Source organism: Podarcis gaigeae, assembly GCF_964106915.1.
Source record: "Podarcis gaigeae genome assembly, chromosome: 6".
Lineage (NCBI taxonomy): Eukaryota > Metazoa > Chordata > Lepidosauria > Squamata > Lacertidae > Podarcis > Podarcis gaigeae.
This window is the reverse complement of record NC_139682.1, coordinates 79,288,419-79,305,775: the sequence shown is the minus strand read 5'-3', so window position 1 is coordinate 79,305,775 and position 17,357 is coordinate 79,288,419. Positions and strand designations below refer to the sequence as shown.

At 40.7% G+C, this 17,357-nt stretch overlaps 1 protein-coding gene across 5 annotated transcripts in view; it reads left to right on the top strand.

Moving 5' to 3' along the window:
* The window catches only part of VAV3 (vav guanine nucleotide exchange factor 3), a 212,923-nt gene that overhangs the window by 180,818 nt on the left and 14,748 nt on the right, over window positions 1–17,357 (top strand). For all 5 annotated transcript variants that reach the window (XR_014565993.1, XM_083745820.1, XM_083745819.1 and 2 more), the window contains exons 22-25: window positions 3,704–3,738; window positions 6,410–6,532; window positions 7,498–7,585; window positions 15,364–15,508. Coding sequence is in view for 4 of the 5 variants with exons in the window: in XM_083745820.1 (XP_083601946.1) it covers window positions 3,704–3,738; window positions 6,410–6,532; window positions 7,498–7,585; window positions 15,364–15,508 (391 nt within the window). In the remaining variant the exon portion in view is untranslated. The remainder of the gene's footprint in view (window positions 1–3,703; window positions 3,739–6,409; window positions 6,533–7,497; window positions 7,586–15,363; window positions 15,509–17,357) is intronic.

Here is a 17,357-nt window from a genome sequence, read left to right as displayed (position 1 = left end):
AAATCCCCCCACCGCCCACCATTCATTCTCCAGTTGCCCTTGGAATGTTGACTTCAGGATACTGTAGTCACACAATAAGTTCACTGAAGAAATGTGACTCAAAGGCAAATTGTTCCTCATGGCTTAAGCTAGAGATCCATGCCACAAAGGGAGTTTTTAAAGGAAGTTTCCTTGAAGGTGGGGAAACCTAAATAACATGTTAAGGTAGAAATGACTTTTCAGTCTCCTAAAGGACTGTTAGCTGCTAAGAGTGAGCAATTTCCATTACCCAAGTATTTCCAATTTTACTGTAGTGGAAACCTATAATAGTGAGCAATTCCATATCTGATTTTTAAAAAAGGATCCAGTGAGGTTAGATTTATAGGAGCCACTTTTTGACCACAACTGAAGCACCAGAATACAAATCACAACATAGAAACCGTAAGTATGGCAAATTCTGGGTGAGGTTCTTTGCTTCTACAATAACATATGCAGTTTTGCATTTATGTTAAATCAGGCCTGCCATGTGTACCAAGCATGTAGGGGCTTTTTGCTGGGGCTCAAGTGCCCCAAACAAGGCCCACAGGATTGGGATGTTGCCTGCTCTACCCGGTACCCACTGCCACTTGGGCTGTATCTACACTGGTCTGGAAAAATGCAACCCCCCTCCCCCTCACGCAATATAGGTCTCAGTGCAATATCCCATTGATGATGATCACTGCTCTACAGCGCCCTCTGGTGACGCATATTTGCTCCTTGCTCCCTCTCCTTACTCACTTACCCAGAAGCTGTGAAGAAGTGGTCTGACAACTAAGCAGATGCTCAGCTCCTGGCCTGCTGATTGTAAGCTTGTAAGTGAGCAAAGGGAAGGGAGATGCTGCAACTTCCTCGTCTTGCTTTTGAATATCCTTGTTGCCAGAGAATTATACCCTAGCCACTGCCAGGTAAGCCTCCTTGCACGTGAGCAGAAGGGCAGCCTCGGTGCTGCCAGGGATACAAATGGCAGTAGGCGCTCAACAATTTTGGGGGCTTTCTAAAAAAAAAGATGAACAGTTCCAGTGGCTTCTTAAAATTTTGGGGTGTCCTGTTTTTTACTTTTTGAAATATGGCAACCCTACCAGATACATTGAAGGTATTCAAGCATTTAATGTAATGTGCCATTTGTTCCTAAAGGGTTCAAAACCTCCTTCTGAACTCTAGTTTTAAATTGTGAACAATCCATTTGTAGGCAGTGCTTCTTTTTATTCCTGTTCTTGATCTTCTTCTGAAGTGAGTACATAATGTTTCACAGCTACAATTTACCTACGCGATATAAGGTTTCATAGAGAGGTCCACAAAAGCTATTTGAATGTTGTCATGTGTGTGGCAATTGCACATGTGCTCCCCGCCCCTTCTCTCTTTTGAATCCATGTGCAAGTAGCAAAAAAAAAAAAAAAAAAAGGAAAAGGAAAAAAAGAAAAAGAAACAAAAAAAGGAGAAACACCTAAAAGCAAAACTCAGCAAAGCCCCAAAGCAAAATGAAAATTACAGCCTAAGGTACAGTTTTCAGTGAAATGCATTCTTATCAGGGAGAAGTTAAGTCATGAAGCTTGCATAAATTTGCAATATGAATAAACATCAATTTTCAGCGTATTACAGGCAGACTCTTGCTAGAAAGATAAATTGATGCTTCACCACTGTTCACCTGGAAGGGCAAAGTATAAACATTCCCTTATGACAAATGATAACGGAGATGATGAAACATCTATCAAATTTTCAGTGCACCATCGCTTTTACTATTATTATTAAATAACAGCCTTTACAACCAGCCCATATAAAAGTGCCCAGAAACAGTATAAAATACATACATCAAAAGGCATGAAGAATAAATATTGAATGAAAAATGGTTGAGGTCTGGAATATCTATACTATGGTGTGCTCTCAGATACACTGATAAAGCATTTTTTCTATCTGCAGTATGGAATATGTGGCAGCAAGAAGTCTTCTGTATTGGATAAATAACAGCTTATAATTCACTTTATTTCTTTCCATTTTTGTTGCGGTTAGTTACCATATGTAATCTGCACCATCTATTATCTCGACAGTCCTGTGATGATGATATCATTCCAGGGTTCGGGACTGTTTTGTATATTACAGTTTAGCAGATATGCCATGGCATACCCTGTACAGAGAGGAGGCGGCGGTGGTGGTGATGTTATTCACTGTGCATGTGAAATAGACAGACGATGGTGATAAATATCCTTTATTTATATCCTGAATGTGTGCAGTTGCAAAACAGTTATAAATACGTAGATCCACTAACAAATGCAATAAAACATTTCTCTAAATTAAAACTGGCTATTTTGTGCCATATATAGCAGAACAACCAAAAACAGATGGAATAGTAGAATCAGTAAACCAACCATTAAAATCTTGCTAAAGCAGTAGTCTGGGGCCCAGGCTTAAACACACCTTAGCACCACACTCGCATCTTCATCAGTGTGTATGAGTACAAGGGGAAAGATCCAGGGGTAAGGTGGGGCTTCTTCTTCGTCCTGGCAACATCTACAGAAAGCCACATCTACAGAATATCTACAGAAGCCACTCGTTTCCCAGGCAGAAATATCACTCTCAAAATAACTTGGCTCCTCCACCCACTCTTCCCTTTTTTCCTTTTAAATAAATGCTGTTGATATATAGAGTTTAGTACAGGCATCGGCAACATGGTGCTGTGCCAGTATTGCTGGACTACAACTCCCATCATCTCTGACCATTGGCCATGCCGGCTTGGGCTGATGGGAGTTGGAGTCCACACCATATGGTTTGGCTGGATACTTAAAACAACTCAGTATTTGTTCATGTTTCAGTAGATGATGATGATTTTATTTTTATGTGTATCCTACCTATCTGACTGGGTTGCCCCAGCCACTCGGGGCAGCTCCCAACAAAATATAAAAACCTCAAACATTTTAAAAGTTCCCTATACAGGGCTGCCTTCATTCAGATGTCTTCTGACTGTCGTGTAGCTGTTTATCTCCTTGACGTACACTGGGAGGGTGCTCCACAGGGCGGGCGCCACTACTGAGAAGGCCGTCTGTCTGGTTCCTTCTAACTTCATTTCTCGTAGTTAGAGAACCGCCCGAAGGCCCTCAGAGCTGGACCTCAGTGTCCAGGCTGGACGATGGGGGTGGAGACGTTCCTTGAGATATACAAAGCTGAGGCTGATCAACACCAACACTCTGAATTGTGCTCGGAAATGTACTGGGAGCCAGTGAAGATCCTTTAGGACCTTTAGGTGTTAAATGGTCCCAGTGGCCACTCCTAGTCCCAGTCTAGCTGCTGTATTCTGTATTAGTTGTAGCTTCCGAGTCAGTTTCAAAGGTAGCCCCACATAGATGACCATTTTATTGGCTAAGTAGGAAAATTTATGACCAAATGTAATTAATGCAGACACCCATTATATATATAGCAGGGGTGGGGGTGGGTGGGCATAGTCAGGTTTCTAAAGTTGTCGCCTATCATAATTAAGTAGCTGTGCAGATGTATTTATGTGAACCAGTGCTGTAATAACACATTGTTTTAGTCATTAATTTTAAATAATGGGTAGAATTATAGGATTTCCTCAATTTTATGATAATTTATATCCTTGTCTTAAAGCCATAGCACAACACTATTTATTCAATACAGTACATCACAATATTATGCATGTAATTTATTTTTCTCTTTTAATTTTTTTCAATATTAGGTTCCTAAACCAGTAGACTATTCTTCCCAGCCATGGTGAGTGCTTCTAAACTATGTTTGTTTTCGGTTTTGGTGGTGCCTGGGAGTATAAATAAATAGCCTGAGCAAAAAACCTGTTATTAATAGCAATCTAATTTGTTGTAGTTTAACCTTTCTGATCTTCTGCAGAAGGCATTTTGTTGCAATGTAGGCAAAAATAATTGAATATATGCACTGCCTGACGGCATTTTTCATAGGTTTACCATACTTTATGATTTTGACAGTCTGTTTATACCAATTTCTCTCTCTCTCTCTCTCTCTCTCTCTCTCTCTCTCTCACACACACACACACACACACACACACACACACAAACTATCCCTTAGAGTGAAATCTAAGAATCTCATGCCAAATCTGAGATGAGACAGTCCCTGATCACCAGGATACTCTTTCTGTTGTTGTTGTTGTTTTACTGCCCTTCATCAAGAGAATAAAATACAAGATAAAACTCCTCTATGCAAGTTCATGAACCCCAGCCACACCCCTCCTTACAGGTTCCCCTGATCTCAGTTTGTGGGTGAGAGAGGTCTCATAGACACTGGAGGAATAGATAGTGATGTATCTATTCAGCCCAAGTGCACATGGGAAGTAAGCATTTTGCTTGCAAATTACAGTTTCTGTTTGTCTTTGAACTGCCTGGCCTCCTGGAACCTCCTGTTTGGCGGAAGGACTGTAGCTAAGTGACAGAGCATCTGCTTTCAAGCAGAAGCTCCCCAGTTCAGTCTGGCCTCTCTGGCTTGGGCTGGAAGAGGTTCCCTGTCTGAAACCCTAGAAAGCATCTGCCATCAGCATAGATAATAGAGGGACCAATATTCTTACCAGTATAAAACGGGTTCCTTTCTTGCCAACTAATTCGTATTCATTTTCCAAATTTTTAACAAATTAATTCAAATTTAACACAAAATTTAAAATGGACTTTTCCACCCCCCCTTCAATATGCTTCTTTCCCCTCCCTCCTTTGCTGGTCACAATAAGGTAAAGGTAAAGGGACCTCTGACCATTAGGTCCAGTCGTGGCCGACTCTGGGGTTGCGGCGCTCATCTCGTTTTATTGGCCGAGGGATCCGGCGTACAGCTTCCGGGTCATGTGGCCAGCATGACTAAGCCGCTTCTGGCGAACCAGAGCAGTACACGGAAACACCGTTTACCTTCCCTCTGGAGCGGTACCTATTTATCTACTTGCACTTTGATGTGCTTTCAAACTGCTAGGTTGGCAGGAGCAGGGACCGAGGTATGGGAGCTCACCCTGTTGCGGGGATTCGAACTGCTGACCTTCTAATCGGCAAGTCCTAGGCTCTGTAGTTTAACCCACAGTGCCACCCGCGTCCCAATAAGATCACAATAAGATACTTTTACTTAATTTCTAATAGTTTTTCATCAATTCCTGTTTCCATCAGCTGTGCATGTTCAATTCTTGCTTAGACATTTACCTAACTAGTTTCCCAATATAAAACAGCTTCCTATGTTTGAATGGCCATCCACAATGATGTTGATGATAAATCAGGATCATGTCTTATATGCAAGCATATCATGTGATGCTTCCCCAACCTTTGACAACTCTCTCTCTCACACACAAAACTCTTCTAAGGGACAGGCGATTCTTATGCATCTCTGATGAAATACACTAACTCAGCAGAAGTACTGGTCCTCACAAGCCAGTGAGGCGAAGGAGACTCATGCAGAACCTCACAGAATCCATTAATTATTATTGCACAGCAGTGGTTATTGCAACTTACACTATTATGTCTTGGCACGTTTTGGAATGACTAAGATATTGGTTATACTGCAATGAAGGAATCTGTATATTGTACACAGCACTATTTTTCTAGGGAAAGAGGTGCTGGAACTGACTATGAACGCCTCCCTCATTCTCTTAGAATGGCAATGGTGTCTACCCAAGAGTGGCCGGAACAGAGTTCCGGTTGAAAAAAAAGCCCTGATTGTACCTATACTGGAATTCCTGTTCTAATCATAGAAGCAAAGTGCCATTGCATTCACTCCAGTAAGCATACATGCCTTTCATGTACAAAACACCTTTGTAGACCCCACACATGTGAAATGGTTCTGTGCATGCAGCCCATCGGCTGGAATCCAAAGTCCACAATTGGTACGATGCAACACAGTCTATCTAGTCTTTTATATATTGTATGTGTTTGGGTTATTAATGTATTTGGATGACTCTGTATGATTTTATGATTTTATTGTCTAAACGTATGCCATTAAAGGCTAATAACAATAACAATAATAACAATGTAAGTTGAGTGAATGAAATTCCCATAATTGGATTCGCCACTGAGTATGTAGCAACCAACTTAATAGAGGTGGGTATCAGTTGCTGATGAATATTAGGACGTGCATGGCCCACCTCTAACCAAGCTCATGATTCTTGCTGGTGCAATCATTTATTCTGTTTCAGTGCTAGGTTGTGACCTATGTGGAAGGGCCTGGGCACATGCCACAAAACTTCAGCAAATCTTAATTTCCCCCACGACGCCACCTCACAAGCTGCTTGCCAAATCAGCTGAAAACCCCAGCCTCGCTTGTGATGGGGTGGCTGGAGCTATGAGCTGCTCAGCTCACGGACATGCCCCTGCAAAGTGCCTTTTGCTCATCTGCTTAGTGTCCATTTTTAAGGAAAGTGTAGTTAGTAACTTCACACACTTTGTTGCAGGTATGCTGGAATGATGGAAAGGCCGCAAGCAGAGACTGAACTTATTAACCGGGTAAACAGCACATACTTAGTGCGGTATAGGACTACGGAATCGGGAGAATATGCCATCAGCATTAGCATTAAGTAAGTGAGAATTAATTCCCGCCTCCTGCAAATGCATTTCTCCTTTCCAATATTGTTTTAGCTCTTGTGTGAATAGATGTGACCAAAGGACGACATTCTCATTGCCTGCTGCAGTTACATTTTGCGAAAAATAATATATTTTGTTATTTATGAAAATCTGGATAGTTTGGCAAGTACTTTTGCCTTGTTGATACAACTCATGAAACTTTTATTGAAGGTCAATGTTCCCTAATCTAGCAGAAGGATAGTTAAATATGCAGTGAAGCGTTTTTGCTTGTGAATCACGCCTTGTGTGTGTGTGTGTGTGTGTGTTAGTCAGGATCTGTTGCTGCACAGACACAAATGCTCTTGCATTGCAACTGTGCTGCATTTCAGTCTGCACATCCTTCTTCATCTCCCACAAAACCATTCAGGTTCATTTCCTTTGATCTTCAGGCATCCTCTTTTGTTAGTAATCTGTTCAATGGAGGCTGTGGTGCAGTGCACTAATTAATGTATGAGTTAGGACACAAATGACTTTATGCTAGTTAGCATAAGGTGATTTAGTGGTCCATTTGCATTTTAACTAGAAAATGTTTAAAATTGATTTGACTACCAACTGAAGTCAAATAGAATATTTCCCTTGAATTGATTGCAAATGGAAACAAGCTTAACGTCTAAGGAATATTAATTTTAAATAAAGCTGCCGGTCTGTTTTGTCAATATGAAGTTGAATGCAATCAGCATTACAGGATCCCATAATCAGATCTTGCTGGGAGGCCTTTTCTAAAATCTGAATTGAGTCTGCATCTGGAGCCAAACCCTAATAAATGTGTTTTGTTAATTAGGTGTCAAGGGTGTATTGGCATGGATATACATTTTGTCTTAAGAATTTATTTGTGTAGTGGTGGGGCATGCCCTCAAGTAATTTATTGATTGTTGCTGATTAAAAACACATTTATATTCATGTTATTCATTGCCCATAGGTACAATAATGAAGTGAAGCACATAAAGATTTTCACAAGAGAATGCTTTTTTCACATTGCAGAAAATAGGAAATTTAAAAGTTTAATGGTAAGCATCAGTTTTGATTTCTCTCTTTGCGAATATATCATCTAACTTTATCTTTTTGAAAACTGATTCTTTGCATTTCTAGAAAAAAATGCACTGGAACAATGCTAAATCAGTCAGTATATTTTTTTACTGTTAGAATGCATGACGAATACTTAATATGGCTTCAGTGAATTGGTTAACTTCTAAGACTGTTTGCATTCACAATCCTGGTGATCAAGTGGTAATTAAAAAGTTGAATCTGTCTTCCAACTGAGGCAACAAATGCGACCAAGCGCTGTAAAGCTGCCTACCCCCTCCATCCCCAGCCCTGTGTGGAAAAAGACTGCCCTTTATCAGAACACATTTCGAGGTCATCAAGCAACACAGATCAAACTGCCTTGGTTTATTTATATAGTTTTATCCCTAGCAAATGAGTCACCCTACAAACATGTCAAGAATACAGGATATAGTCTTTCTCTATACTGCTAGTTTTTTCTTTGATTTGTCCTGCTAGGAACGTTCCATAGTTTGTGTTGTTTCATTATACTAATTAATATATTAATAATATACTTAATCATGAATGTCCAGGGAATCCATCCTACTAGATGATTAGAATTATTTTGATCTGCAACTCAGATAAAATAAAAATATAGTTTACTTTTTTCTCCCAATGTCTGGATTTTGTAGCAGCAGGTTTATGATAGAGAAATGAAGTAGTTTTCATAACAATGCATAATAATCAGTGGAATTCACTGTTGAGATGGAAACTGTCAAAAAACAGTTTTTTGATGGATTGGGTAAATTCAAGAAGGTCCACTAATGATCCCTTTATGTTCACAAACACTATTGTCTCTCAGTAACCAAGAGATGGATGAGTTATATATTCTTGCAGTTTCTGAATTTGCTTCTCAGGGATTTGTTTGGTAGTGGTATTAGATGTGATGACTCATTCTTCCCTTTGTCCTGCTACTTTGGTGCAGTCTTAAATGTGGACTTTTCCAAAGAAGTGTGTGTGTCACCAATTCTTCCCCTTTTTTATGCAAATTGTTGTATCTGAAGTAGTCCTGAGCAATCATTTGGGGTGGAGCTTTGGTCCAGTCAAACCGTGCGATTATTGTGTTTCATAAATAACAGTACATTTCCCCTCTGCTTATTTGGTCTAAAGCTTGCCCTCATTGATTTTGCTTTTAGAGACTTAAAAGTGGCTGAATAGAATGAGAATATTGAATGAATTGCTGATGAGAGAGCAGTTTGTGCATTATGCTTCCATTGTGCAAAGCAAAAAGCAGTGATTTGAAAGAACGGAATGATTAGATGTTATGCTAAACATTTTTATAAACAACTTGGATGATGGAATAGGGGATGCTCATCAAATTTGCAGATGACACCAAACTGGGAGGGGAACTAATGCTGCAGAAGATAGAATTGGGATTCAAGATGACTGGGCCCAAACAAAATGAATTTCAACTGGGACAAAAGTAAGGTCCTACACTTAGGCAGGAAGAACCAGCTGCACAAATATAAAATGGGGGACATCTGGCTTTTTGGTATTACATATGAAAAGGACCTAGGGGTCTTAGTAGACCACAAGCTTAACATGAGTCAGCAGTGTGAGGCAGCAGCAAAAAAAATGCTATCCTAGGCTGCCATCAACAGAAGTTCAGTGTCCCAATTTAGGGAAGTCATAGTCCTGCTCTAGTCTGCCTTGGTCAGACCACACCTGGAGTACTGTGTCTAGTACTGGGTGCCACAATTTAAGAAGAATATTGACAAGCTGGAACGTGTGCAGGGGAAGGGTGACCAAGATGATCAAGGGTCTCAAAACCAAGCTTTAAGAGGAACAGTTGAAGGAGTTGGGTATGTTTAGGGGTGTGTTTAGCCTGGAAAAGAGGAGACTGAGAGGAGATATGATAGCCATATTCAGATATCTAAAGGGCTGCCACATGGGAGATGGAGCAAGCTTGCTTTATCCTGCTCCTGGGGATAGGACCTGAACCAGTGGCTTCAAGTTACAAGAAAGAAGATTCTGAGTATACATTGAACTGTTCAACAGTGGAACAGACTCTGTTGGAAGGTGGTGGACTCTCCTTCCTTGGAGGCTTTTAAGCAAATATTGGACGGTCATTTGCGATGGATGCTTAATTGATATCCCTTCCCTTCAAGGTGTTGGACTAGACTAGCTGACCATTGGGGTCCCTTCAAACTCCACAATTCTGTGACTCTATGATTTTGCTTTGATCTCTGAACTTACTTCTTAGCATAACCAGAATTCAGGGATCATGCTCAGTCTGCTTGTACAAGGAATTTCAGAGATTTCTTAAAAATGTCTCTTGTATTCTTCCCAGATCCCTGTATCTTTATGGCAGTGATAACTAATACTGTTAGGAGGTGTTGCCTCCACTACAGCCTTTAAAATGTAACAGAATGAGGTGTTGAATTAAGTTTTCCAGAATAAGTTCACCCAGAATAAATGATTATCACGTTGTGTGATGGAAGGGAGCATATTGATTTCATTTAGGTTTTGCTATTTTTTTTTGTATTGTGTTAAATTACTCTGTCCAGGAGTTAAGATCAGCCAGGCTGGCCATCTTTTGTGTCCCATCAGTGGGATCTGTGCATTGGGAAGTGGGGTGGGGGTGGGGCTTCCCCATGGTAGCATCCCAGCTCTGGAACTTTCTATCCCAGGCATAGGCAAACTTGGCCCTCCAGATGTTTTGGGACTACAACTCCCATCATCCCTAGCTAACAGGACCAGTGGTCAGCGATGATGGGAGTTGTAGTCCCAAAACATCTGGAGGGCCAAGTTTGCCTATGCCTGTCCTATCCCTTGAAATTTGGTTTGCATCGTCACTGCTGTTGTTAGTCACCAACTCAAAAGATGGCTTTAGACACAGGTGTTTGGTAGTTAACACTGATGTTCCTTGGATATATTTGTGGTGTATCTTAGAGTTATTTTTTATGATTTTATCAGTATTGCAATTTCCTTGAAATTGTTTTTACTCGTCTTGAGATCTTTGGATTATAAGGGCATGATAGAAATGATCCAGTTAAATGTTTGATTGCCTCTGTAACCCAGATGATGCTTATCCCAAAAGAAGCATCCCACCTAACTTGCAGTCCACAAAAACACTGGCAAGGAGGTCAGGTCAGCTGCCCATCCCTGTTCTGGCAGTGGCTTTTCTCTCTGACTCAAGTGAACTGATGATAACAGGAGGCCCAGGCAGGCTTTAAAGTTTGTTTAAGTGATTAATGCAAATGAGGTGTGGAGATATAAGAAACTGGAAAAGTGCTTAGGGTGGGGCCCCAATTATCACATCTTTGCTAACTGGAGCTTGCAGGGATTCCAGAATAAAAACCAAGGGGAGGGTGTGCCGGCTGAGCTTGATTTCCTTCATAAATGCAAGTCAGAACAAATATTTAGAATTCTAAAATTTCAAACTGTTGCCCTGAAATGTAAGATACTAAAATCCCCAAAAGATAAATAATTAAAAGTAGACGAGCGAGTGAAGAAAAGAGTCGTGCAAGGGGTGCAGGTACGTGCTTCTCTTCCTTTAGATTTTAAAAGTTATTTGTAGGATCATCTAGCTTATCATTAGAAATGAATGGTCTTCTTTACATCAGGCAGGAGAATTTTTGTTAAATGTGTTTTAAAACCTACTTCTCTGCATGGTTATTCAGAGGCAAGTCCCACTGAGTTCAGTTTACTCCCTTGTAGTTGTGTAAAGGACTTTCAAGGCCACAATGAAAGCCCAAGGCAGATCGTCTTATATGCCAAAAACCTTTTCGATCCTGATTCCTGAATAAGAAACAAACCCCAGAGTGTAGCTCTTCCAAGCCCTGGAGCATAGGTGCCAGCTCCCTGGGGCCCTGGGTGCCTGAGCAAAATTCCCCATGAAGGAACCAGGCACCCACAAATTTAGGTGACAGAGCTGCATGGCACCCACAGCCCTAGGCACCCATGGTCACGGGGTCAAACTGGCACTTGCCCTGGAGGCAGAAGTTGAATGCATGTAGCACTTTTTTATACTGAAAAGTATTTGGAACATGAGACTGAAGTGTGCCCCCAATAAAATCCCAAAACAACTGTGCCTTGACTATCTTGGGGTTTGGAAAATGTTCACATATGAACTGTTTGGTAGAACCAGAAAATGACAGCATCCCCACAACTCAATACAAGTGCCATCTGGAAATGCTATATAATTTATCGTGATTGATTTTACTACGTTTTTGTCCTGGCTTTGCTCCAAAGAGCTCAGGGTGACTTGCAGGTTCCTTCTCCTATAGCTGGCATAGGTAAACTCAGCCCTCCAGATGTTTGGGGACGACAACTCCCATCATCCTTGACTACTGGTCTTGTTAGCTAGGGATGATGGGAGTTGTAGTCCCAAAACATCTGGAGGGCCGAGTTTGCCTATACCTGCCCTACAGCAACCTTGTGAAGTGGGTTTTGAAGAGAGGGAGGGAGGGAGGGAGGGAGGGAGGGAGAGAGAGAGAGAGAGAGAGAGAGAGAGAGAAGTACTGAGGCTCGTGAGTTTCATGACTCAGTGAGAATTCGATTCTGGATCCTCTGTGGTCTTTGGCACTCAAAGCACTGCACTATACTGACTCTCAAAGGGGAATTTGGAATCTGTAGTTTGTCTTGTTGCTTGCACTTTTGGGGAGTCACAGTGGTGCATGCTGTTCAAGATCATGTGATACAGCCGTGAATTATAATAAACACTTCAGTCTTGCAGAGCAGACATGTAGACTACAGTTATCACTTTCAGACTGAAGCTCTGACACAGAGGTATACCTTATAGTTCCATCATCACCTTTCTTTTTGCATTCATTTTCTGATATACAGGTTGCTCTTGAAAGTGTGCTTTATGCCTTCCAAAGATAACAGGAGATGCTGCTTTGACCGGTTCTTAATGCCATCTGACGAATTTTTTTTAAAAAAACCCTTCTTATCATAGTTCATCTTCTTTGAAAGTTAGCAGTTGTTGTTTCCAAGAGTCCTGATGTCTTGTGTGCTTAATAAGAATCTTGTAGGCCAACCTTTTTTTCCACTGTCTGAAAGCCAGCAGAAAGTGGGGAGGTGAGATGGTGGCATGTTCACAGACCTCTGACCTGCCATTTTTGGGAACATTTGAAAGGCACAGGAAGAGGGAAGCAATCCTTTGACAAGGGGAACTGGAGCTTCCTTGCACACAGATGTTCAACACACACATAGACATGGGCACACACAGTATTCAGCTTAGCTCTATTTTGGCTTTCAGGCAAACTGTGGAAGAGAAGGGAGCACACATATAAGCCCCACTCTGTACCCCGAAGTGTGCCAGCTGTGTTTTAAAAATGAAGGATTGAAGAAGAAGCGTTCCTGACAGCAGGGATCATTGGAGCGTGTTCAACTGAATGCATGGGGGTCTAATGTGGTGCCAGAGCATGTGGGGCATTTGGAGTTGGGCTGGTATACACACCCCTGTCTTCCTCCACAGTTTAAGCCCTTATGTGTTTGCTCAAACACCTGAATAGGGCTGATGTCTAATAAGAAACTGAACCCACGTGAGGCCTTCCACGATTTTCTTCTCAGCTACTTTTCTCATATGTTGCCGTCAGCAGAAAAGATACTATTGCACACTGTAGAGATAAAGGTAAAACAGAAATAGTGTTATGACAGCTTTTGTGTTTGGGGAGAAAATCAACCCATCAGTAGGGAAGGTTTTCATGCTGGCAAGACCATAAGCAGTTCAAAACTGAGCTGATCTTAATGATCGAGCCAAAGCTAAACACTTCTAAGTCCCTTTCATTCCAGTAAGTGTATTAAGTGTGTACTTGAATTTTCATGCAGTAGAAATCAAAATGGATTTAACTGTATAGCTTTGGTTGGATTGTGGTCAGTGTTTGGAAATCTCTGGGTCACCTGTGCAGTTTTAAGCACTTTGTATATACCTACATTTGAGAGAAGATACACTGAAAAGGATTTTCTACCATGTCATTTTTAATTTTAAGGAACATATGATCATACAGTAGCATGTGAGGAGCTCAAAGGCATTTGGAAGCTTCAATTAAGAATTAGTTTGGTATATATGAGTTTCCTTTATGAGCAGCATGACTCATGAGCATTAAAAAAAAAGATCATTTGCTTACTTTTCCTCACCTTCTAATGTATTCATTATGCCACATGCCTGCACATTATTGTGTTGCTCCATGAAAATTCAACTTTTTCTTGCAACACAACTGAGAACAAGAGAGGGTTTTTAATTGGGCTGGAGGGCAGTAACTAGGGATGGAAGAATCAGTCTCTAACTGATGCTTGTCACTTCTGCATGTGTTTGCTCATAAGTCTTTTCCCTACTGTCTGTATTTTTGTTCTTAAATCAGCATTTAGATAAGTATTTCAATACATGTTTCTAAAAATGATTTTCTTTAAACAGAAGCATTTTAAACAATCATTTTGATAAGTGGAGAACTGAGTCAGAAGATTCAGGAAGTATGAAACCTGGTTGATAGCTATGTGGCAATCCACACCTTAGTTTGGAACAGCCATATCAGGGCCAATTCATATTGAAATTCAGAAAGATTCTTCATGGTTCCCTAACAGCCATATAAAATATCGGAAAGAAACAATAGTTGGCCCACAAAAATAAGGTTCTGACAAAACAAAAGGCTGTTTGCTTGGATGGTCTGATTGTACAGTTAACAGAATTCTCAATAACAATTGAGAGTTTAGAGCAAGGAGTTAACATTAAAGAACTTCAGCACATGTAACTACAAAGCAACTGGACAGGAGTGTCTGGTTTGCTTATTGCAAAACTGTACATGTAGAAAACCTCATTTTATCATCATTTTAAAACCTCCTCACTTTCTAAGCCTCAGGAGAACTTCTGGTGGGTTGTTATTACTGCTTTGGGATTAGTCAGTACGTTTGTCACTGGTGTTTTTACAAATGATGATTGCTAACTTTTACTGCTGACCATTAGGAGTTGGATAATGCTGATCTTGGACAATGAGAAACTTCAGCACAGTTTTAATTTTTGTGTTTACTTGCACACTGGCTTGAGCGCATGCAAAGACTTCTACCTGTGTGGCATGGGTTCCTGGTGTGCATTACGAGTAATGGCCTTCCCAAGGGTCAAAACATCATGTGAATGATTTGTAAGTGTATCAGGAAGCCAAACCATATGAGAAAAATATGTCGCATACACCTGAAGTGTATGTACAAGGAAAAATACAAGTGTAGAGTCAGTGATAACCACATGGGGAAAAGGAATGTGAGGTGAAAGTCACAAATGCCAGGCAAAGTAATAAACATATGTTAGGACTTACAGCCCTGAAGAGGGGCTCACAATTCCCTGTGCAGAGAAATGTAGGTGTCATGGTGAATGTTTCTAGCTTGGCATGCTTGTTTCAGTGTGCAGGATATTTTTTTCTTCTTAATGTGAGAATTGTTTCACTAAGAAGCTGACACGCTTACCCCCACCTGCTTTTTATGATAAATAGGCCAGTCTCATGTATGCAGATGCCCTCCAGCTTAATTCCTGAATGCTGAAAATGCAAATGCAATATCTCTCATGTATGAATTAAACCTGTACTGTTTGTGTAATTGATGTGCCTTGTCTTCCATCTTTCGTCACACAAGTACCTCTTCAATAACAAGCAAAGAGTACTGACACAGTTCCAGTACTATTCATGCACCGGTAGTGAACTGGGTGCATCTATTACTATAAAGCTGCATTAAAGTTTCTGTGCCTTAAATATTGGTGGGAGAAGAGCACAAACTAAAGATTTCTATTTTATTTTCCCCTGTCTTCTGGAAGGAACTTGTGGAGTATTACAAGCACCACTCTCTCAAAGAAGGCTTCCGAAGTCTGGATACAACTCTTCAGTACCCATACAAAGAATCCGAAAATTCGCTGGACCAAAGGAGCAACAGAGCAAGTGGGAACAGAGCATGTGGCAACTGTGAGCATTAGAATTTGCTGTCATTTAATAACAAAGGAATAGCAGGAGGTTAAAAACATCTTCATTTTGCATTTTTGACACAGAACCAATTAATATGATAATGCTTTTAGCTAGGTTTTTGTTTTGTTTTGTTTTGTTTTGTTTCCCTGCAGCTAAGCAGAAACAGGATCTGCTGACAGGTTTATGAACAGGTCTAGTTAGACTTCCTGACTGCCTGTCCTTAAATCAAATCACCGCTCAAACATCTATTAAAAATGTAAGTGAGCGATTGATTTGTAAACAGACATTTTGCATTGGCTGCGCTGTTTTCGGCTACATGAATTAATAAACATGTAATTCTAATCTTGCATTTGGCATTTAAATGAATAATTTGTGTGATTTAAAACCATAGATTATAGAGCAGAATTTCTGTGAAAAAAACTTTTAAGTTCTTAACAGATTTTCCTCTACAATGTTGCTCTTGTTAGAATATCTTTCTGGGGCCTGACGATATTAACAAGCTGAATCACCATCAAACATCGAAAATTCATTAGGGGAAAGGCTCATATTTGAAGAGAAAAGACTGGGTGTGTGCAGTAATAACAACAACAACAACAACAACAACAACAACAACAATAATTAATTATTTATACCCCGCCCATCTGACTGGGTTTCCCAGCCACTCTGGGGGGGAGCACAGGCTCCCTATCCCTGGACTATGGGGTGGGTATCCAGTGGACAGAATGAATAACATTTATGTCATTTGAATGTGTGCTCTCTCCTTCTTTTGTGTGTGCACACACTTGCACACCCCACCCCACTCAAAAGCATGTCTTCATTACCACTTGATCAGCAATTGACAATGTACAGCTGTACCTTGGTTCTCAAACAGAATCTGTTTCGGAAGCCTGTTTGACTTCCAAAAATGTTCGCAAACCAAGGCATGGCTTCTGATTGGCTGCATGAGCTTCCTACACTCAACCGGAAGCCATGTCGAACGTTTGGGTTCCAAAGAATGTTTGCAAACTTTGGGTTTGGGTTCCAAAGAATGTTTGCATTCACTTACTTCCAGGTTTGTAGCGTTCGGGAGCCAAAGGTACGACTGTATATAAAATTCATCTTTTTAGACATAAGGAATTGAGTGTGGCCTAATAATATTCCATTGATAAATGGAAGCATGTTGAAAAACTGCCAGATGATCTGTAGATGTTCTTCAAAAACAAAATTGCACTTTTTAAAGCGAAGTAGGTCCATATAACACTCAATATCTGATAAGGAGGAAGGAATGCTTTTAATGCTGTTGACAAACAAACAAAAAGATTTCATTATATCCACTCATGGCTCTAATTTTGAAGAGCCCGTCACTTTTTGCTCATTTTAGATGTTCACCTCTTATTTCCAAGAGCTTCTTATTTAGCAGCTGAGGCTTGTAGGAAAATAAATAGGACACTCTCACATATGTTGCTTAAATCAGGCAGTTTTTCTATCACTTTGTATTGCCTACAGCACACTGTAATATGGGAGACACCTGAATTGCCAGCAGTACATGTGGAAACGATCTGGTGGTCTTAGTAGACCTCAAACTTCACATGAGTCAACAGTGTGATGCAGCAGCAGCAAAAAAAAGTGAATGCTATTCTAGGTTGCATCAACAGAAGTACTGCTCTATTCTGCCTCGGTCAGACCACACCTGTGGTCTGGGCACCGCAATTCTGGGCACCACAATTTAAGAAGGATATTGACAATCTGAAATGTGTGCAGAGGAGGGCAACCAATTCCTGCATTGCTGGGGGTTGGACTAGGTGTCCCTCAAGGTACCTTCCAACTCTACAATTCTCCAGTTCTGCCTTGTCTGCAGTGGTGAAGTAAG